The sequence below is a fragment of the Argiope bruennichi genome, chromosome 1 (assembly GCF_947563725.1).
Source record: "Argiope bruennichi chromosome 1, qqArgBrue1.1, whole genome shotgun sequence".
In the NCBI taxonomy this organism is placed as follows: domain Eukaryota; kingdom Metazoa; phylum Arthropoda; class Arachnida; order Araneae; family Araneidae; genus Argiope; species Argiope bruennichi.
Genome location: NC_079151.1, coordinates 68,794,063 through 68,817,793, shown reverse-complemented (window position 1 = coordinate 68,817,793; position 23,731 = coordinate 68,794,063). Strand labels below are relative to the sequence as shown.

The 23,731-nt window shown below is 27.4% G+C and overlaps 1 protein-coding gene across 1 annotated transcript in view; it reads left to right on the top strand.

Annotated features, from left to right (window-relative positions):
• The window catches only part of LOC129968265 (histidine ammonia-lyase-like), a 45,626-nt gene that overhangs the window by 17,699 nt on the left and 4,196 nt on the right, over positions 1–23,731 (top strand). The window contains exons 3-14 of the mRNA XM_056082122.1: positions 10,599–10,836; positions 11,510–11,576; positions 12,386–12,413; positions 12,549–12,623; positions 13,561–13,700; positions 15,646–15,683; positions 16,257–16,382; positions 18,217–18,356; positions 19,556–19,603; positions 19,702–19,753; positions 20,829–20,924; positions 23,282–23,377. Coding sequence (XP_055938097.1) covers positions 10,599–10,836; positions 11,510–11,576; positions 12,386–12,413; positions 12,549–12,623; positions 13,561–13,700; positions 15,646–15,683; positions 16,257–16,382; positions 18,217–18,356; positions 19,556–19,603; positions 19,702–19,753; positions 20,829–20,924; positions 23,282–23,377 — 1,144 coding nt within the window. The remainder of the gene's footprint in view (positions 1–10,598; positions 10,837–11,509; positions 11,577–12,385; positions 12,414–12,548; positions 12,624–13,560; positions 13,701–15,645; positions 15,684–16,256; positions 16,383–18,216; positions 18,357–19,555; positions 19,604–19,701; positions 19,754–20,828; positions 20,925–23,281; positions 23,378–23,731) is intronic.

Below are 23,731 nucleotides of genomic sequence, written 5' to 3'. Positions count from 1 at the left end.
TTGAGACATTTATCTCTGTCGCAACGATATATCCTCATATTGCGATACGAATCTGTAATCATGAGAAAGTACGATAAGAATTTAATCTCAACATTCATCTCTCAACAGATATCGCAATATCTAAGTATATTATAGATAAAAACTTATGAAAAGATTCTTTGCTGCAACTATTAGAGAGAAAAAATAACCTTCGCTTAAAAAAAAAAAATCAGTTTCAAAACGCGCCAGAATTAAAAAAAAAAAATACCCTCTCACTGTTGCTACCCACTCTGCCACATGCTGTTATTATTTTATAATTGCAAAATGTTTTATTATTAATATTGCCATAAAAACATCGAAAACTCTTGTGAAAGTTTTAATGCAACTGGATGATTCTAACTTTTAAACTTATTCATAAAAATTTAAAAACATTTGCATATTAAATGAATGAAATGGATGCTTTAAATTAAATTAAAATCCCTTTTTTAAGAATTAATTTATTTGATATCAGTTAAATTTTAAAAATTGCATATCTAAAACATTTGAATATCTTTCATTGCTTAAACAATTTAAGCTTTTCTTGTATAACCTGTAAAATAAATGCGGTAATGTGCTGAAAGAAATGGAATAAAATTCAATATTTCATATAAAAAAAGTTTAAAATTCATTACAGTTAAGCTTGTAGATCAAAGTAGTTATCGTTATATTTATTTATTTTATGTAAATATAAAAAGTGCTAAGTCAAAAATAATAAATATTTGTTATTTTTTCAAAAACATTAACTAAACAAAGAAAGTATTAATGCAGGCTTTCAGTTTATTTGAAATCCTTTCCTACGTTTTGTTCCCACTTTTTTTTCTATATGTATATGCAAATTTAGATCGCAAATCATGATATAATTCTATTTTGAATTTTAAATTATTTCTAAACAATTTACATCTGCAGGTATTTTCAGTTTGATTCATAATTTTAATTTAGGATTCAAAGCACGCATTAACACTGTTGAGTTTTTCTTTCTGTTCGAAGGTTAGAACTCTGTTACCTTTATTTTAATCCAGTTTCGCCATATCTCATGCTAAAAAAGGGAGTTGACATTTTGAATTGATGAATATTACGTTTTACGAGCTCAGGAATTTTCGATTAGATTAAATGATTATTCTGCTGTTTTTAGGGTGCGAATTTTCAAACTTTTACGTCGTTTTTCATAGATAGAATTCAAATAAATTCCTTTTTTCTCTATGAATTCCTTCAGTTTGAAATATACCAAAATTCTAAATTCAGTACCTTATTTAAATAGCGATGAAACGCTCAAATGTAGGAAGTTTCTTATTTCTTCGTATTTTTACTTTCTCGTATACGTAGTATAGAGAAAGTATAGTAATCGTCAAAAAATTCGAACTCGGGATTTTGACGAGTATCCACATTTTATACCTCCCTGAATTCAAAAATGTCCGTCCGTCTGTCTGTCTGTGATAAAGATAACACAAAAACGCTTTCATCTAGATGGTTGAAGTTCGATATATGGTCTTTACAGCAAATTCGCAAACATCTGTCAAATTTTGAGAAAATTCAGTTCAGAGGAAGTCCGTCTGTCCTGCTGTACGAATATAACTTAACGCTATATTTACAAAACGAAGAGTGCTAGATAGATAATATTCGGTACTCATATTTAACATCTACAATGTGAACACCTATCAGATTTTGAGCCAAATCCAACTATGGGTTAACTGTTTGTCGGTTTGTCCTTTCAAAAATATGTAAACGCTATCGTTGGAAAATGCATAGACTTAATTATATAAAATTTGGTATGAGAATTTGTGACTACATTTTCAGTTTCGTGTCAAACTTTTATTTCAGTCGGTTGAGAAAAACATATCTAAAACACAAATTCAATTTTCGTATGCTATTAACCTTATGCTAGGGTTTTATCGCCAAATAACTGGCGAAGAATGACATGTTACGTTAGTAAAAGTGCTAAATGCATGCCAAAAATTAATATTTCGTAACTATAATGCCATGTAAGGCGTACTTTAGCAAGACAAGTTTATTAGAGAGTATCCGAGAAAGTTTTGGGAGACTATTCCAGCTGGATTACTTTCATCCAGCTTGATTATAGCTTTCATTAAAAACTTATATTTCATATTAAATAAAAAGCTACAAAGCGTTTGAGATTATTTTAAATCTAATAATTTTATTTTCTCTTCAACTTTCCACAAAAACAATGCTTTCTATAGAGGCAAAATGATTTTTTTGAATGGTCTTCCAATTTGTATAATAAATACCACCCTAAACTTTTAAATCGTCAAAAGTGTCTTAAAACTTTAAATACATTAATAAAAAATTTGAACGCGTTCTGGTAAAGATTTTGTAACTCTTCAGCTTTGCTTTATGGAAACTATGTAAAAAAAGTAATTAGTTGAAAGGATTTCAAAAAAAAAAAGATATAATTGAATATCAGAATTTTTTATTTTAGGCTTTATGTTTTCGCATTTACTTTAGCGATAATCGAATAAAAGAAAGGATGCAGAGTGAACTTTTCACTTCCATGCTAAAAATATGCACTTGAATCCATCGATCATGCGCATGTTATTAGCTATAAAAAGCTCACGAAAACAAAAATAGTTAACAATTTTATTTGAAATGGTGTAGTACGGCGTAGTTTTATTTTCCTGGATAGTTCATATCTAATACGTTTATCCTTTGCTAAATTTAACCTGTTCCTGTCCAAAATACATCAACATTTCGTCATAAACACTTTAATTTAAAAAAACAATCTCTTCCCACATTTTCAGCACCCAATATCGCATCAAAAACATTACAGGTTTTTCATATCAAAGTAGGTCATCAATAAATCTTTGTACTCTCTCCAACAGAAGAAATTTGTACCGTTATCCTTCGTTATTTCCTATAGTATTTTTAACAAAATTTGATATGTCTAACAATAGCATTGGTTTTGCTAAAACTGGGAGCATTTCTGTTGATTTATTGGTTTATTTTAATCCCAGAGTTCAATCAAAGGGAATGAATTTGAATAGAAAATCTCTAATTTCCTGTATCAATGTAATGTAGCGATATTTGAATCAAGAGATAATGAAAGTACATTTTCCCATTGGGAGAACTTATCAAACAGTCATTGAGGTAAAAATTGATTAAAAATCAACATGCGTGGCACTAATTGAGAAAACAATAATTTTGCTCCTAGCTTTTTTTATCTTGAAAAATAAGTTAAGTAATCCCAAAGCTGTAAAAATGGAAGAAATATTAATGCAGGAAACTTCTTTAGTACGTTACTCGTTACTATGTCTTTTTGATTTATTCTCGATTCGTTAACTTTGATTTCAATGTCAAAAAAATTCCTTGTAACTCTGCAAACTTTAGATGATATAGCCTGACCTGAACATATCAGGGTTTTTTTTTCACATGAAATGAAACTGATTATACTCGCTTTTTTCGCACTATAACTTAAATAAAAACGCAAGCTTTCAGATTACTCGGGTTTTTCTCAGCCTTGTGTACATTCTATTAAAAGCAGAGTGAAGATCAGGATATAAAACTTATAAAGGTCATATTATTCAAACCATCTGTAAAAAAATAAAAGTTATTTTATCTTTTGTCTGTGCCGAAAGAGCCACGGTGGCCTGGTGGTAAGTACTCAGCTCGTGAGTTGTAAAGTTTTAGGTTCGAAACCCGAATCCACCGAAGAACCGTCGCGTAAGAGGGTCTCTTGCACGTTAAATCCGTCAGGTCCAAACGTCTTCCCGCTGGTGCGATGTGGTGAGAGAGGCTGCCAGCTCAGGCGTTGTCCTCGTCATCTGACCACGGTTCAAAATTACGAGAAGCGTCCCAAAATAGCTCTAGTGTTGTTTTTCAAAAGGACATTAATATAACTAAACTAAACAGTGCGGAAATATTGTTATGCTAGATAATCAACGAAATCTGAAATGTTTTATAGAGCTCTTTGAGGATTAAGTCATAATTAACAGGAAAAATTGCTTCGCATTCATTAATAAAGTAATGAGCTTCTTCTTCATGCCTCATGACATTAGAGAAAAAAAATACTTTAAATAGCTTCATTTAATAGGAATTCAAAATTAATTTTATATAATTTACAAAAACCTTATACAGATTACTTTTTAATTAAAATTTGAGTCAAAACTTTTTTAATAAGATTAAATTATCTTATGAAAGAAGACAATTATTTGAATGTTTGTCTAATGTCATATATTGATCTAAAATATTGTTATTTACCTAATAATAGGATTTGTATTTGATAATTATGATATTCTGTGATAAAAATTCAGTAAATATATACAGTTATTTAAAGAAAGTTGTTGCCACTAAATAATTATTATTATTGTCAGGTGTTCAATGATTTAAAAGTTAGAATATTTTTAATTTTTAAACAATTTAAAATTTAATCGTTGTATTTATGCACATTATTAACATATTAATACTCTTAAATCATTATGAAAACCTATTAAAAAGTAGACCTATACCATTCTTTGCCATTTAAAATAGATATTCAATTTGTATCAAAATTCGATAATGCTCGTTCTTTTCGTTCTCGAACTGTTCCATTAACAAAGTACAAGTAAGTTTTTACTGCAGTTTCTTTAATAATTTCTCATTCATAGGAATTTTTATCCATTTGAATAAAAATTAAAATTTTAGTTTCGTTTTAAAAAATGCATTCTTTTTTTGCTAGCCATAAATGGTTGGGTAATGGTAAATGAAATATAAATGATATATAATATAAATAATAATTTATATTATATATTATTTATATTTCTAAGATTATATATAGGAGGAGGTAAATTATTCCATTTCTTTTTCTTCATGTGGAATGAGAGCTTCATGATAAATTTATTATTCATGATAAAAACCTAAACGTCTCCAAAATAGGCGATATGCATTCCAATATATCCCCTTTCGGGCTATTTTTAATTGTTTTAATTTCCACTAGTAAACAAATTTCAAATGAATTTTTCTTCATTTTTTATTGATTTCAAATATTTTAAAATAAAGGCCTTAAACACATTCGGAATTTCATTCAATCTTAAATTTACATATTATTGCTCGATTTAATTCAGCATATAATTTTGAAATTACTTTTAATGAAGTGGCTGAAATGATCTCCAAACGAAGCTTGTTCAGTCTTTAATAATATTAGTGTCATATCTAATTTAGAAAAGAGATTTATCAGAAAGGCAGCTTAAATATTTATCAAAAACACTGCGTTTGTAAAATTCTAAAGAGTTTATTGCCTTGTATAAACAGTTCTGATAAAGCGCGTTTTCAAATCACATGTTTAGTTACAAAATGTTCAAGTCTGGGAAAAGGGTAGATTCGTCACATAAATAAACTTCTTGTTTGAAAGAAGAATCTTTTATAACTAGAAAGAATTTTAATCATGAAAAAAAAACATTTTTCTTTCATTTTTAAATAATTTCGTATAATAATTACTTTATTCTGCTGTTTAAAATTTCTATTCTCAGGGGAAATGTAAAGTTATAACAAACACAAATCGGACTTTTCATTATTTTTGTCTCTCTATTTGTTTAAGAGGATGAGTCATTTTTTCCATTGACAAAAATGTCATTTTCGAAAATAATGATTTAAGAATTATATTTTGAATTAAACAGACGATAATTTAAAATTAAGAAAAGCAACAACTTCTGTATCTAATAAAATTTTAAATGAGAATTTTGGAACTTCATCTTTCCTAAAATACTGGAGATATTAGTTTTTTTTTTATTATTATTATTATTTATTCATTTAAGAAAATAAGAATTCATTGATTAACTCTCTGTGTGACTTATAAAACAATGATAGAAGAAAGCAACAAAAAATAATTAATTTGAAAATGGCTTGTATTATTGTTACTACTTAAAGCTGCCTTCATCCGATCTATGGTTTTATTTAATTTTGTATGAACAAATTATCACTAATAACATTCCGTTCATTTTTAATAGTCATATTTAATTCGTAATATTAGTTTTTAATTATCATTAAAAACCTATCCGTTTAGTTAATTATTGATCATTTACATTTGAAACTTAAAAATCGTAGTGTTTCTTTTTATAGTTAAAAAAAAATGCGCATTTCTTTTTCTAAAAATCACCTCGAAAGCCTTTTTATAGTTTTCTTAATTCCAATGTAAAAAGTATATAATTTAATTTATTTGGCTAAAATTTTTGAAAGATTACAAAAGGACTCAAATAAGACTTTTTTTTAATAAATATTAGTAATGTGTTCTTTTTGTTTTTTTATCTCTCATGAAAAAAGAATCATTACTATTAGCACGTATTTCGGTAATAAAAATAGATAAGTTTGTTCACAAAATTCAATTAGATTTTCATGCTCAGTTATACCTTTATCGTCTTCTATTAATTCTTTTTTTTTCATCTCTAGAGATAAAAAATAATATATAAAAGTTGCAAGTCCATAAGACTTTAATTCACAATAATCCTGTTTAGAAATAATATTTATTAAAGAGAAAGTAAATTTAAATCATATAAACTTTTAAAATTATTTCATTCCTTTTTTCGTCTCACAAGGTAAGATTTTGCAATCGAAAACATTTGTAAAAAAAAAGAGTTTCACTCATTCTGTTATAACTTTGTTGAAAATCGCATTCTAATGTTTCCTCACACTTTTCCTGATATTTGAAAAATAAACATAACTCAAGAAATACGATATTTTTCATACTTATAAATTTAAAAAAATGAATGGGTAGGACAAACTGTATTTTTTATTTTCCCTATGTTTTTCATTATTTATTCAACTAAATATTTAAACAAATTTCTGAATTTATCAATGCTTTAAGTAGTTTTTCTAAGTTGAAACCTGTTCTTAGAGGGTTTAATAGCAAAAAGATTTTCATGGAATTATTTCTTAATTTCGATAATGTAAGCTAGTTTATAAAAATAGATATCAAATCTTGTGTCTTCCGCCGAGATAATTTTTTCTTTCCCATTTCCTCATAAACTTTCTCGAATCTCGAATGTTATGAATATAAAACTCTTTGATAAACAACCTAATGCCTTCTTTTTATTTGCACCTAAAAATAAGAAGCTGATCATCTAGCTTATGAATTACAAAACATCCCGCATGCTTGTGGCTTTTGAGGTATTTCCAGTAAACAAGCGCGTGATAGAAATATGTTAATCCATTTAATAAATATTTACAGAAAAATCTTTACCTATAAGAGCAGAACAATCTGTTTGCAATCATGATTGCAAAAGCCAATTTTTAATACTAATTATTTAAAGATAGGGAATCCTTTCTTATCTTTCTTCCTACGATTTCGTTGAAGCTCATTGTAAAAACATTATATAGCTTTATCATTTGAGCATCTCTAGCTTGGCTTAATATGATCTTACTAAAAACATCATCTGTAATTTATATATTAAATAATCAGCAAAAACAAAAAAAAAATCCTATCACTTAATGCTGATTCAATTTCGTCGATTTTTATATACGACTTAGGCGACCAGCTATTTTCCGGGTATGTTGGTTAGCTTCAATTTCATTTAAAACGTTTATATACAGCGTCATAACCATAATAACGTAAATCTGCCAGACATTAAATATATGTTACTTAATTGTCTTATATATGCCCCGCTCATGGTGTACATGAAGCATTCTTTTGGTGACCAGTCACATGACATCATGGCACTGTTAAAAATGTAAATACGTAATCCTGAAAATTAATAAAACGTTTCAAGGTGCACAATCCCTTCCTTCAAGATATATAGGTCAAATGGTCTGACCCATATAGTACCAATACGCACAAATTCATCTTTACCAATAGTAGAGATAAAAGCTCATAATCTCTAAACATATCATCAATGGCCCTCATTCTCCAATGCCCTCCATTTTTAACAAATTTTGCAAAATAAAACTCAGCAAATCCCCTTCTCTCCAGCCGATTGATCTAATTTCGTCTCTTTTCAGGACATAGATAATCTATGAGACTGTCCTGTGCTTATTCTTCAAATATAATTTAAAATAGTACTTTCTTCTGTCTTGATTAAATATAGTTCATCGAAGTTAGTTGGATGTCTAAATTAGTACTTTTATCTTGGTGGGAGAGCAGCTGATAGACGAAGAGGCTAGAAAATTAATAAAATTTATACTTTTGTTAGTTCAATTTGTAGTTTGCTTTTCCGATATTTTTCTAATGATTTTTATGTCAAAAATATCATTTAAATGGAAATTCGTCTTTTTTATATTTTACATGAGGGTGAGAAATGAGTCCTTTCTATAAATATTGAAGAAAGAAAATATTTATACTCGAATTACTAACTTACACACGTGTTTATACTCACATTAATTCACAACATTTTTTTAAAAAGTTGTATATTTCAGTGGGTCATGATTTTCTAATTGTAAAATGAACGGAACAGTATTGGGCGTTTTTTATGTATTCTTCTTGCCAATATCAATGCTTTTTGGGGCCGGCGTCCTGGCATAGGGATAGCGCGTCTTCCCCGTGACCTGGCCGTCCTGGGTTCGAGTCTCGGTTCGGGCATGGTTGCTTTTCATCTGCGTTCTATCTGTGAGGTGTATGAATGTACCCCCCTGTAAAAAAGGGTTGTGCAAGAAAATGTGGGAGTTTCATCTTCATATGAGCTGTAAGTCAGACTTCTGCCCAAGGGTGCTCAGGGGTCTTTACCCTCAGAAGTTACTGCACCCCCTTTCCGTGGTAACGCGGACACGATATCAACATCATCAATGCTTTTGGAAGAAACTTTTCGTTTTAAATCAATTGCACATGTTGATTCAATATTGTGCAAATCTTCTAGTCATTTATGAAAGGTGGTGAATGAATTATTTTTAATAGCAAATCATCGGGATAGCATTTGGTGTGCAAAGCTGAAAGGTTGCCGTATAAAAAAGCAGGTTATAGTCTTTGTTGGCAACAAATTATGATTCTGGGCATAGTTAACAATTCCACTACCTATAAAGATCCCATGTGACTGAGTGATAAGATCTCAACTTCGAGACCGAAGATTTAGTGCCCTCTAAATCCAACGAAGACAAATCACACTAATGTAGACCAAAAACATGAAGAGAGATACTGTTGCATGAATAGTTTCCCATCTAACAACGAAAATTGGGATGTTTATCCATATATAGAAAACCTAGTTTTGCTCCTAAACGATATGCAAATATAGCAAAACAAAGACAAATCCATCGTCATTGAATGAATAGAATCCATTGTGCATATTTCTCAGCATCAATATTGCAGCTTTTGATAATCCAGTCATTCAAATGTATTACATTCCTAATAGGATAGAGTAACGTGATTCCTTATAATTATTAGCAACTAGGGATGAAATATTTTTTTGAATCTCGAAATTTGCAATTTTTAATTGTTATTTAAATAAAATGCCTGCAAAAATGCTATTATATAAAATGCTATGATATCTCTATAACGCTATAATATCTCTAATTTATATAATTGAGTTTATAATAATGTAGATAAATTGTATAAAATAAATGAAGTGAGATTTCAGTATTTCTTAATTCAAGAAGATAATAAAAAACACATTATCATCGATTTCTCCTTTAACAAGCGCATATTAAGTACATCATTTAAGCAGATCCAAAAATAGTGATCTTCAAGCCAAACTGAAATGACAGATGTGAGTTATCATCAACTCATTTAACACTTTCCCTTTAATGAAAACAAAATAACAATTTTGAAGTGAAAAATTTCTAAACTATTATTATCTTATATCCGTTTGCCGTAAAAACATCGCATTGTTTTTTCTTATTTAATTTTCTAACACTCTCACAATTCTCTATTACCTTGAAGTTTCAAGTGTATCTTTATTTTTTTAACACTAAATCACATGCTTACAGGCAAGGACAAAATATTTCTCTTAAATATATCGTCAACTACTTTAATCGTCATCGCCGGCTCTATAGTCAACATACTTCACGTGTCCATCTCAATGTGACCACCACGAAGCAAAGAAATTGGCCAATATGCCAACCTCAGCTTTAAAACAAAATAAAAATAAAAGTGGACCAAGGGTCACGGTGATACTGTATCGATCCGACATAAAAACGGGAACCACCAGAGACTTCAGTTTCTGTTTACGTTCGTGCACCGAGCACTCGCCCTCTTGTCTAATCTTCCAAGAGAGATTTGATAAAAAATATTAGCTAACATTAACTGATTCTGAGATTGTCTCAGTTTGATTCAATCAGTTTCGGTCTTCCTTTTTTGGCTCCTTGGACTTTTTTTCTCATGTATCAAGAAAGCAAGGCATCACGAAAAGCTTAATCTTATCTTTATATGCCATTTCATTACAACTGAATTTGTCAACAGAAGATCTTTTCCGTTCGTTTCGAGAATCGTGTTGTTTTTGCATTTTTTAAAGTCATTTCTTTCTTTGTAGTGGTAAAATATTTTCCATCAAAAGAAAATTTTAGAAACACATTTAGAAACATTTTCTATTTCGACCGATTAGAATCGTCAAAAGCATCGAATTTTTGCATCATTGCAATAAATTTAATTTAATTCAGTCGTTGCACAAATTAGTAGTTTTCTCTATTTACTAGTCACTTTCGGTGTCGTAGAATCTTATTTTCTGTCAATCATGAAGGTTTCCGTCCGAGTTCGAGGCGAATGGTTTGCCGTCCCTTGCACAAGAAGCTCCACAACAGTACGTTTTGTTGGAGAAGAGGCCCTCAGAAAGTATCAGAAGCTAAGACCCCAGAGCTCTCATGTATCAGGAAGAGAAGAAAAAATATATCAGATCAGAAAGACGAAAGGAGGAGCAATTTTAGATCCTGATGACCAGGTGAACCACGTTCTTGACGACAATGACTTTGTCTCCGTTGGTAAGCATAAATCAATTAAAATACAATGATTAAGAAAAACCATTTTTTATATACATTTTATACTGAAATAGTTTCCAACCTCATGATGAAAAAATTGCATGTTATTATTCTTAAAGCTCTAGTTTATTGCATGTGTAAATTTTTTGAGCTAAGAAATGTCAAAATTTTTCATGAATTTTTTCTTGCTAGAAATATTAAAAATCAACATAGCAAAATTAGGTCATTTCATTGATTGGCGAACTTATAAATGATTTTTTTCAAATGCTTAAGAAAATAAGAAATTCGAAATGACTTCTAAATTTTTCTTAAAAAATCTCTTTTAAATAACATTTTTTAATATTTCTTTCTTTTTTATATAAAATTCATTCATAATAAATAATTTATTGATTAAATTTTAACATCAGAAATAATAATTTTCTGGTATTTAGGCTACTCGTAAATTAATAACAAAGTTTAGTTCATGAATTTTTGGATATTAAAGGAAAAAAACATTACCCAACCTGATTTAAGATAATTTCTTTTATTTTTAAAGATATTTTTTTATAATTCTAAATTACTGATGTTCTGATTATTTCCAAAACTTTTTCAATAAACAGATTGCTTTAAATTTCTCCTTCCAGTTATATTTATTCTTTATTTTATTAACTTTTTATTCCATTATTTTTCATTTTAGTATTAGAAACAGACAAACCGAATCCTGTGACAGCTCCAGCAGAGATCCACTATGTACCAGAACAAGTGTATCCTTTCTTTGAATTTATATACTGACCAAATGAAAATATAAAGATTTTTAATTGCTTTCAAAATGTAATACGGTTTTTCCTTTAATTCTTAACCATAAAAATTTTCCCTTTAATTTTTAATTAAAATTTAAATTTTTCATATAATAAAATCTTCTACAATTAAATCATATTAATATCTTAATGCGAGAAATTAATATCTTGTAATGCGTGAAAATTAATTATTTTCATATTTAATTTATTAAACTATATTTTACAAAAATATGCTACAAAAATATTAAAACGCTTTATTATATTAAACAGTTTAATTAATATAAAGGTTGAAAAATATATTCGTTTTAAAATCCATTTGTTGAAATCTTTGATGTATATACTTACTTATTTATATAAGCATGGCAACTTAAATACTTCGAAAAATGTATTTATCAATCATCTTTCTTGAAAAACTCTACTTTTCTTTTCATTTCGTGTATGTAAACTGAATGCATGGTAAAAAATTTTTAAGAATATCGAGAACAATAAGGTTATTATTATTACTATAGTTATTATTAGCGATGGATAATCTTTCACTTACAACATATAAATTTTCCAAAAAAAAATTTGAAATTACAAACCTTAAATTTTATGAACTCAAATTATATTACATCTTAAACGATAAATTTGGGAGTAATACTTAAAAAAATTCTAAATATATTTTTAACTCTATGAAGCTATTTCTGGCATTACTAAAATTTAATAAAACGCACTAAGAAGCAAAATTTTTTTTTCTTTGAATGAAAATTATCTGTTTCCCTTAATTTTATTATTAGACCAGGAAAATTCAAAATTCCATCAGAGGTACGTATCATATTATTCATCATGCAATTTAATATAAATATCCATTGCACAAAGCTTATAGAATTCTTTTAATTTTTAATTTTCATCAAATGTACAAATTTTGACTAATTTTTTCGTATTTTTCTTTATTTCCAGTACTTAACTTTGGACGGCTATAACCTCATTCCAGATGACCTCATAAAACTTGGAAAAGGAATGTATAAAATTAAAGTAAGAAATTATTTCTACGTATTATATCGTAAATTCAACATTCATAAAAATTTCTCATTGCTTTTTAATGTACATATTATACTGAAAATCTTAAATAGGCTAAATCAACATCTTATGAAACATTTCTTGAAAGTGCTAGAAATTATTTTGGCTTTTGATCGATGAAATAAATATTCAAAATGAAAAAGAAAATATAATTATTTTTTATTATAAATTTTTTATGATTTTTATAATAAGTTTATAATAAGAATATTTGTTATAAAAAAAATTCATGTTTATATTGAACATTTAAAATACATACCAAGGAAAAGTAAATTTGAAACAGTACAATTACCATAAAAATTGATAACTGGGAAATTCTTCGAGTCTTAAATAAATTTGTAAAAATGAATGAAAATATTTAAATATTTTTATATGAAGAGAAAAATCCTTTGATTTGAAAAACTTCATTATTCTAATTATGTAATAAATAAATTGATCAAAATAATGAATGAAAAATATAGAATATAAAAATAATACAAATTGATGTAATAGCAATACCTTTTTCCTAAGTTATTTTCTGTCTTATCTCTTGCAATTAATCAGGAAAGAATTGTATTTTCTTGATCTGAATCTGTGTTTACATCTTAGATGATCTTGAAACTTAACAGTTTTTTGATAACGAATAATCTAGAATATCTTCTCATGATCTGAACTGATTCATTTTTACAAGATTATTATGACATAGAAATAAAAATGATTTCGCAAATATCATGTTTTCCTATCTAATCTGATTCTACAACTTATTTTGATGCAAATATTATTCTTCTGCATTCAGTAATTTCGTAATGGAACTACTTTTTTAATTTCTATTCAAAAACATTTAGTTAAAATAAAGCTTCTCAAAAAAATGCCACTTTAAGCAAATTTATAAAATTTTCATTCTTACTTTTTACAGCTAAGCCAAGAATCTCAAGCAAGAGTCAATCGTTCCCGTGAAATGTTAGAAAGAATCTTGAAAGAAAATAAAGTAGCTTACGGCGTCAACACAGGTTTTGGAAAGTTCGCAACAACAGTTATTAGCGAAGAAAAAATTATGTAAGAAAATAATCTCTTTTGTTTATAATTAATTTCCATCCTGTTTTTTTTTTAAGTTACTGGTTTAAAATGTTCAATTTTTGAGTAAAATCTGTCATAAATCAGTGTATATTAAATCTGTCTTTATTATAGAAATTAGAAAAAAAGATTTCACTTCAAATGTCTTTTTATTTTCTAATTTTATTATTATTAATTATCAGATTTGTCACAAAAATCTCTGATTAATTTCGGTGGCAGGTACCGATATAGCAAAATGGAATCAAATTGTTAAATAATGAGAAGTTTGAATCAAGTACTTCATGTAAGTTTGAAACTACTTTCCCAATTACTAAAGCACGCTATCGGCGAAAATCCATCTTATCTAACTAGAATTTTTAAAAAATCGCTTGATCTTGAAACGATTTCCATGTCTGAAAAGAAAAACAGCGCATTTCTTGAGCAACTTGGGTCACAATCTTCCTTTATTTATTAAATTATTTTGGAATTTTTTTTAAATATTCGGAAATTACTTCTTATTTTATCTTATTTTAAAGAAGAAATTCCCTTGCTTTTTTTTAAAAATAATTTTATAAAATTGCAGTTTTTATCATGCATTTGACTTTAACAATTGCTGTAAATATTAAAAGTATATTGGGTTAAATTATTTTTTATTAATTAAATAAGGGTAAAGTTATTTTCTCAACTAATATATGTAAAGGGGAAAATTATTTAATTCGATTTTTTTTATTACAGAGATTACACCTAAATGATATTTATATTATGATGAGATTCAGATAAAGAAAAAAAATATGATATAAAATATTCTGCTCATGCTCTTCTAATCTTTCGGCGAAGTATAATTTTTTTGGAAAGAATGAACTTAAAATGCGAATGAACTTTTCCTACAACCAATGCATTAGACGAGAAAAATTCCACCATCTCGAAAAATTTGTATTCCATTGGTATATCGAAATGAATTTTATATTATAATATAACTCAAATAAACAAAAGAAATATTATATTAAAAAATTCTATTCATGCCGGTCAATATCTACAGCAAGTGTAATTTTCTTTGAAAGATTTTGCAACAGATTGGTCAGAAAAAGAATATGAGGGTTTTTTTTTTATCATTTATTTCCTTTTGCCAGAACTTACCTCTATCAGTTATATATAATCCACCGCAATACTTCAACATATTTTTGATCTGATATCATTTCTGATGATTAATATAACCAACCAATGAGTTTCCTTTATTCTGTTTTATTTTAATTCAAAAGTACTTCAGAAGGAATCTGAAAGATCAATTAATAAACAATGTTTAATTTTAAATGAATCAAACATTAAGAAAAATAAACAGAATCGTTTGAAATAATCGGTTGAAAAATGTTACGCCTAAGGCTCATTAGCGTGGGAAAAAAATGCTGAAGTCTTAGTCATTTGGCGGTGGGGAAATGAAGACTTTTTTGGCGGGAAAGTTAGTTTTTAATTAATAACTAAAATTCTAATTAAAATTTCAAAAAAGGGACTGGAATCAAAAATCAAAATAACTCCTTTGGTAGAAATAGGTATATGCTAATTCATGGTATTAAATTAAACAAATCGCAGAGAGAATCTTTTAACTTTTCCATTCTTATCAGTAGCAAATCGATATACCTTAAATTACTGTTCATAAATGTCGTAAATTAAATTGTTTATAAATTTTAAATTAATGTATTGAAACACTAATATAAATTTGTACAATACATTTATACACTAATATAAATTTTATATTAGTGTATTATACAATGTAATAATTAATTATATACAAAATAATATGATGAATGACATTGATACTTGGAAATAATACCAAACTTTTATGTGTTACCTCAAAAGTTTTTCTTTATCATGAGAAATATTTGAATGTCTTTTTACAGTATTTTTTATAATTTTAAAACTCAAATATACATGAATATATCGTTTATTGCAGAGAGCTTCAAGAAAACCTTATTCGATCCCATTCTGCAGGTAAGTTCATTTTGTTTTTGAATGTCTATAAAAATATCTAAATCTAAATTAATTCAAATTTCATAACCATTTAAAAAATTCTTTGATATCTGTTTTTAAAATGAAAGTATTTCAAAAGTTAAAATAAATTAAATAAAAAATGAATTAAGATAAAACTGGCAAATAAAACTCATAACGAACTTCAATTCTTATATATAAATGATATTTTCCTTAATAATTTCCTTCAACATTTTTCAAATATTAATATCCATAATCATTAATGGATTTCTACGAATTTGACTTTTTTTTTTTGTATCTTTTTCTCGGGTTATTTCCACATTATTCCTTCTCTCTTCAAAAAAAAAATTGCATTCAAAATTCAATAGTTTATTTATATATATATATATATATATATATATATATATATATATATATATATATATATATATATATATATATATATATATATTCTTTAAATATTTTTTTTTTATTATGAATGCATAACTTTTTAAAGACAAGATTTTCAAATCGTAATTTTGACTACCGTTCATTAATGTAATTTAAAGAACTTTCTTGTTCTGTTTTTTTTGTCAGGTGTTGGAACACCCCTATCTCCTGAGAAAACAAGGATGTTAATGGCTTTGCGTATCAATGTGCTTGCAAAAGGATTCAGCGGAATTTCTTTGGAAACCTTGAATAGGGTTATAAATGCTTTCAATGGTGAGTAATAATGATTTTTTTAATAAAAATTTCGCTTGAAAAAATATTTTTTTTCTTAAAGAATTATTTTTAAATTTTCTATAAGACATTAGTTCATTTTTTTCTGAAAAAAACCACAATATCACCTTGAATTTTATCTCGAATTTATCTTACTTTTTTTAACTTTCCGGTAACTATTTACCAAAGACGTGTTATTAAAGTCTATAATAAGAACATAAATATAATATTTGTTGCATTTGTTTGAAAACAATATTTCGAATTCGAAAATATTATTGCATTTTTAGAGAGAAATCATTTTTCTATATACACTGATTTTTCCTCTCTAATGAGGAAAACCACAACTTTATTTTTCTCGGATGTAAATGATTCTCGTTGATTAGAGCTTATATTTTTATAACAGAAATAAAACTTTCCAGTAATAATTTCCAATCAAATCAAAGATATTAATTTTGTAATAGGATTTATTACTAGTTCTTTCGTCGGAAGAATTAAATTTATAATAAATAGGAAAATATTATAATTCGAAAAAAAATTTATTATAATTTGAAAAAAAAAGATGAAAGTATCAAGATATGGACAATTTTTAATGTGCTTTTAAAAATATAAAAGAATATATTTTTGCAAAATATTGCCTTATCAGTTAAATTCTCTTGTCATGCCTCTTTTTAGTTGGTTTTATTTAATCATTTCATATATAAAGGAACATAATTTTAGCAAAATCAAGGAACTAAAAGTATAATTTCCGGCTATGATATATAAAAAATATTTAAGGCAATTCCCAAAGAAAAGAAAATGTGATCTTGGTATTTTTTAAAATAAGGAGATCGAAACTTTTGACCAAAAAAAATATAGGCATTTATTAATAGAAAAATAAGTTCTTACGCCTTTTAGATTCAAAGATGATTTATAAATTGTGATCTTGTGAAGTTCGTTAACAGTAACTTTTTATTATGAGTTAAAGGAATTGGTTCACATTGGAAATGGTGTATCTGTAAAAAAATTGGTCATAATGGCGTGTCTTACATAACGCCATTATGTGCTGGTGCTGGTAGTAGTAAATGAAATTGGTTAAATGGAATTGGTAATTTATGTTAAATGATTGCTTAAAGTTGCAGCGCTGCATCATAATATTATAATACGATATGCGAAATAGATTCAAAAATTAAATCAGTGCACAGCGTTTTATTTAGCCTTAGCATGAATTTGTTTCGTGAAACAATTCACCCATTCGAGACCGATTGCACGCTGAGTGTGAAAAGAATTTACGAACCAAAAAAGACGGATAGCACACCTTGTGCGCAGTGATGCTGAATTGCAAATTTCAGCTTCTGGGAGTATCTCAAAAAAAAAACTGTACCGTCTCGAAGGAGTTAAAGTAAACTATGATAAATATGATGATGGTAATTTGTAAAAAAAAAATAACAAAATTCGTAATAAAATGAAACAAAATTGAACACAATAATGCAAACAGGAACTAGTCACAATTTTATGAATTTAGGGTTCAGTATTGCAAAATGCAACTTAATGAATGCATTTGGCTATGCATAATTAAACTAATTCTATTATACATAGTTGAATCGAATCTACAGGGCAACAATATTAAAAGAAGGTCTTATATGTATTTTTTTAAACCTATGGAGAATACAGCTATATTTCAAAATGTATCATGTGCTACCAAAAGCATAAGTGCCTCTAAAGGTTAATTCAATAAGGTATAAACGGCAAATAGATTCTAAAATTGGATTATGAAAATTTTGATAAACTATTGTTTTTTAAGTAAAAAAATAATTAAAATATCGTTTCGACTCGATAAACGATACTTTATTATTTTCAGCTTCCTGTTTGCCGTGGGTCCCAGAAAAAGGAACAGTCGGAGCAAGTGGTGATCTCGCTCCATTAGCCCATTTGGCACTGGGTCTGATCGGAGAAGGCAAAATGTGGAGTCCCGAATCTGGATGGGGAGAGGCTAAATACGTAAGTGTCTACTCAAGAATCAAAATGGGAATAAAGAGCAAGTGTAATCGTATCATTTTTTATAACAAATTCAGTCATACATTTAATAGCAAGTGCAATCGTATCGTATTTACCAGCTACTTTAACCCATACAACAACAATTATAAAAAAATTTAGCTGCAAGTACAATTTATTACAATTAAGTACTATGTAATAACAGCAGAACTAAAAATAAAATTTAAAAAAAAAATTCCAATTTTTTTTTCTCCAGATTTAATTTTTTTTTAAAAGAAAACCATTTTGAATCTTTTATTTACCATTTGCATATTTAACTTCTAAACAAATTAATGAGTTAATTAATAAAAAAATTAATTTATTAAGCTTTTCAAATAAATGAGATACTTTGATTTGATAAATCAATCAATGTAAACAAATATTTGAAAAACTATTTCAGAACTGAAAATCAAGTATTTGGATGGGGGGGGGGGTTCGTATTGTATGAAGAGAAATAAATTTTTAAAATATTTCAGTTAGCTTTTTATAATGACGATTTATCATATATTTGGATGCAAACATGCATAATTTGAAATTTTTATTCCTCACATTAATAAAAAACAATATTATCATGTAAAATCTCTTACCCAGCTCTTACGGACAACTGCAAGTTCGTTTTGCTTAAATTATGAAATAGAAAGTTTTCCAAAATAAAGAAAAACAAACTTGAAATAGGATAGATAAGCCATATAATTATTTTTAGAGATTTATTACTTAATAAAGAGAAGAGAAACAAATATTTTTAATAAAAATTCAATTTGATTAATAGTTTTGAAAATTTGATTTACAATGGAGTTAAAAGAAAAAATAAAACTTATGTGAATTCATTTTTATATCATTAAATCTATTTAACTCTCTTTATCATGCATTGCAAAATAGAATTCTCGAGTATTCGCATTTAAAGTTCGGAAATAATTCTTTCAAGAAATAATACCTTGTGAAGGAGAATTGGATTGAATTAAATCTAAAGCTTGCAGGGACTTCTAATCATAGATATTTGAAATAAAAAGTCTTTAACAAATCAAGTATCAGTCTATCAAAACAAAATATTATCAACTAAATTTGTTCATGCAGATTTTTTTAACTCAAATATTTTTTTTAAGTCTCGTTTCAAATTTTATTAATGTGAAATCATAATAACGTATTGTTTCTTTTTTAACTTATAGGTACTGGAAAGTCACAATTTAAAGCCTATTTCCCTAGGTGCTAAGGAGGTAAATATACAATTTAGAAAATTGTAAAAATAAACTCATGCATTTAATTATTTTTAAAATTGCAATAATCTTAATTTAGATATCCTTTACCCTTTTAGGGTATTGCTTTGCTTAATGGAACTCAACTCATCACTTCCATTGGTGCCGAAGGTATTTTATTTATCATTATGCATTTCAGAATACTTTTAAAGAAAAATTTTGAAGCCATGAAATTTCAATTTTTGGGAGTTTGAATTCACTTTATTTAACCATGATTTTATCATCAATTTAAAAGGTGTTATTAAAACGAATTAATGAAAATATAAATAGCACTAGATTTTAATTTGTCTAGCTCGCAATTAATGATTAAATTTCTGCTGCTTTGTCTAATTAAATGCTGTGCTGTCTTGTCACCATAATTTGGTTTTTCTTACAAAAGTCCTATTCGTTAAGAATGAAATTGCAAATTGCAAAACTTGATAGACAATTACATCATTTATATACAGGGCGACGAATTTTCTGAAATATTTCATGAGAATTCATTTCAATCATTTCTTATCTTATCGCCAAGTGAATGCATCAACTTATTATCATTTGCAACTGAACATGGTTTCAAGTTTAGTTCGTTCCGCAAGCTTGATTTACAAGAAGCGAGTTATTTCTCCGATTGTTATGGATAGTTACAATATAATAGTTTCAATTTCGGAAACTTTTTCTTGCATGAAAATAATAGAAATTTTCTGAAAAAAATATCTCTTTAAAATTAAAATTATTGGCGTTAAAATAATAATGCGATCAGAACCAACAGAATAAAAATCAAAGAAAGCATCTCCTCTTTTCATAATTTGCAAGTCGTGGCAAATTATATTTAAAAGATTGTTAGAAATTAAATGATTTAACTAATCATCAATTTTTGAATAATGGTGCACTAAATTTTTGACGATCCTATTAGATTGAAATAATCATTATGCAAAACTAAAACAAATAAAACGACATAATAAGTCAAAAATGTGTAATAAAATGAATATCAAATGATTAACTTAAAATTTCAGAAAAAAAAATCGTTGAATATGTGCTTATTTATTCTAAAATGTTAATTAAATGAGGAAAATTAAATTAATTGTCGATGCATTATTTAAAAAATGGTATACAGGAGTGAAATTTAATTTTAAAAAGGGGACAATGCTTTGTTAATCATCAAATTTCATTGAATATTTATAAAGAATCCATAATGTTTTATTTGTAGCCGTGCAACGATCTGAAATTATTGCTAAGCAGGCAGATGTCGTAGCAGCATTATCACTAGAAGTTCTTAAGGGAACAACCAGGGCTTTTGATGGAGGTGAGTTCAAATTACGCATAATTTATTATTTCATATATTATGTTTGCTTAAATTTAAATAATTATCGTATATAAAGAAGCTCTAATATAATTATTGTGTAGCTGCTTTTAACAAAACTGCATGTAAAAGACTTCTTTTTATGAATTTTTCAATTTACATATATTTAATAAATTTTTCTATCTACTTATTATGAAGAAATTCGTTCCAAAATTCGTAAATACTTTCCGGCAGAATACTGAAGCGTAATCTCAAAGTGTAACAAAGTAGCTATTTTCATAATATAATCTACAGTTAAAAGCAGGAGGGATTTCGAAAAAAAAACTCTTTCATTAGTTATTCATTGACATTGTATCAATTGCTGAAATAATTACTACTCGTAAACAAAATTCATGTGTAATGGGAAAAACATAAAAAGCGCCTTGAAAATTTTTCGAGAAACGAGTTGGCGTTCAATTTAATAACATTTTAAAATTATTTTAATTAATAAACAATGCAAGAAAAAATAGATATAAACCTTTTCAAGGTTTGTTAAATCAAAATATAACTTAAACCAGCACTTCAAGGATTTATGGTAATAAATATCGTTGTCCGAACAGGTGTGTTTCACATTCCATAATACACCCCTTTGAGAAAGCTATTCAACAGTTTCGATACAAAGAAAAAATTACATTTGAATTCTGATTAATTTTTTAATGTGAATTAACTAGTTCATCGTTCTTCGCCTAAAAGTTCCACTTCCTTCATCACGCCTCTCAACTATTAGTACCAGTTTAAGATCGAATCAAGGTCTTTTTGAATATTCTAAAAATAACTCTCGTGCTCTCAATTTCCGCATTCCAACAAGCATTGTAATTATCAATAGTTCTGCTTTCATTGATTTTTGCCAACACCATTAATCGTTTACTAATCACTTACGAATGCAGATAACTGTTAAACTTTAGCATACACAGTTGTATTTTTAGCTGAAAACAAATAAAAATGTCTTTGGATTCATTATTATTGCATAATATTAAGTAATTTTGATAACGCATTTCATCCATTTAATTCTTTCTTTACTTTAAAATTAATATTAGCTGTATAATTATTTTATTTTACTTTTTTTATTTATTAAGAGTTGAAAGAAATTCTAAAAATTTTCTATTTAAAGAATGTTTTTCAACAAAACCTTTTTTTATTTATTTATTTATTTTTTATTTTATTTATTTTGCAAATTTAAAAACTTGTTTATTATACTCGTATATGTAAAGGGTGTCCCAAAATTAACGCAAGCTTTCAATTTTTCACCATTCATGCAGTAAAGTGGTGGTAACCATATTAAAAACCTTTTGACAGCTGATAGTTTAAGGTTAGTAAAAATGGAACGTTACACGATCGAACAATTTGTTAATGCAAAATTTGAATAAAATAAAAAACAATAAAACATACTTAATTTGTTATATTTTTATTGAATCGTAAAGTACATAGGATAGAGTTATGTATGGAATAACACACAGGGCAAATGGCATTCACGGCTTTACTGGCACATGCGCACTCTTTTATCGAAATCTTCCATGACCATTTTGCATAAATGAGGCTGAATTTCGATGACGCATAGTTGAATTTCCTCCGTCAATGCAAGCGTCCTTTTGGACTTGTCGGCATAGACCTTTAATTGCAAATAACCCCATAAAAATAAATCCAATGGTGTTAAATCATACGATCTAAGGGGCCAATTCTCACATTTTCGAACTGTGGCTCCAAACTTTCATTATTTTTGAAATATTGTCCAACATTGAAAACTCATAGTTATATCGTGTAACGCTCCATTTTTACTAACACTAAACTATCAGCTGTCAAATGTTTTTTAATAGGATTGCCAACACCTTGCTGCACGAATAGTGGCAAATTCAAATTTTGCGTTAATTTTGGGACACCCTTTTCAAGATGCCTATGATAACCATTTCGTTCGTCGGAATTGTCGATAATGTGAAGCTTCAGTTGATTTTTTTTTTTTTTATGTAATTCAATCTTAATGGTTTCTTCCGCAAAGTATTTTTAAACGTCAAACTTTGATGGCCATTTAATTCATACTATTTTAGAAGACCTCATACTTTAAAATTCTTTAATTCTTTGCCATTTTCCTTAAAATTTGAAGTTTCGAAGTTTTTCGACTAGTCGAAAAGTGTACTTGTTAAGTTGAAGTACGTTTGTAAAAATATAAGAACAGAGAAAACAACTTACAATGTTTACTAGACTTTAAAAAAAAATCATTAAATTATTCTGACAGACATCCAATTCTTAAAATGCCACCTGTCATTCTAAAGAAAAATTCGATATATATTGTTTGCATACTCAGTTCTTGTTTTCTTCCCTTACAGACATACAAAAGGTCCGCCCACATCGAGGTCAATCCAGTGTAGCATACAGGCTGAGGTCTCTGCTTCATTCAGATACTCATCCATCAGAAATGGCAGGTCAGTAATCTTCAAGTAATCGCCTAATGTAAATTTCTTTGGGGAGTTTTTCGGCATACTTAAGTTGTTAGGTAATCTTGCGAGAGAAAGACAGATTGATGTTATCATTTCGGACACTCATGTGAATCAAATAGCATGAAATTGTAATGCCTAAAGCAAACAGATAATACTGAATTCTTAAAGAAAGCAATTCAAGCGTAATATAGAAAATTACTGATTTTTAATGTTTAATTATATTGTATAAAATGTTATGCCAGTCGTTGTTCAGTGACTCTAGGAACATTTGGTCGCAATTTTTATAATGAAATAGATCTGTAACCATTTTTGGTACCTGATTAATACAAAAGGTTAGTT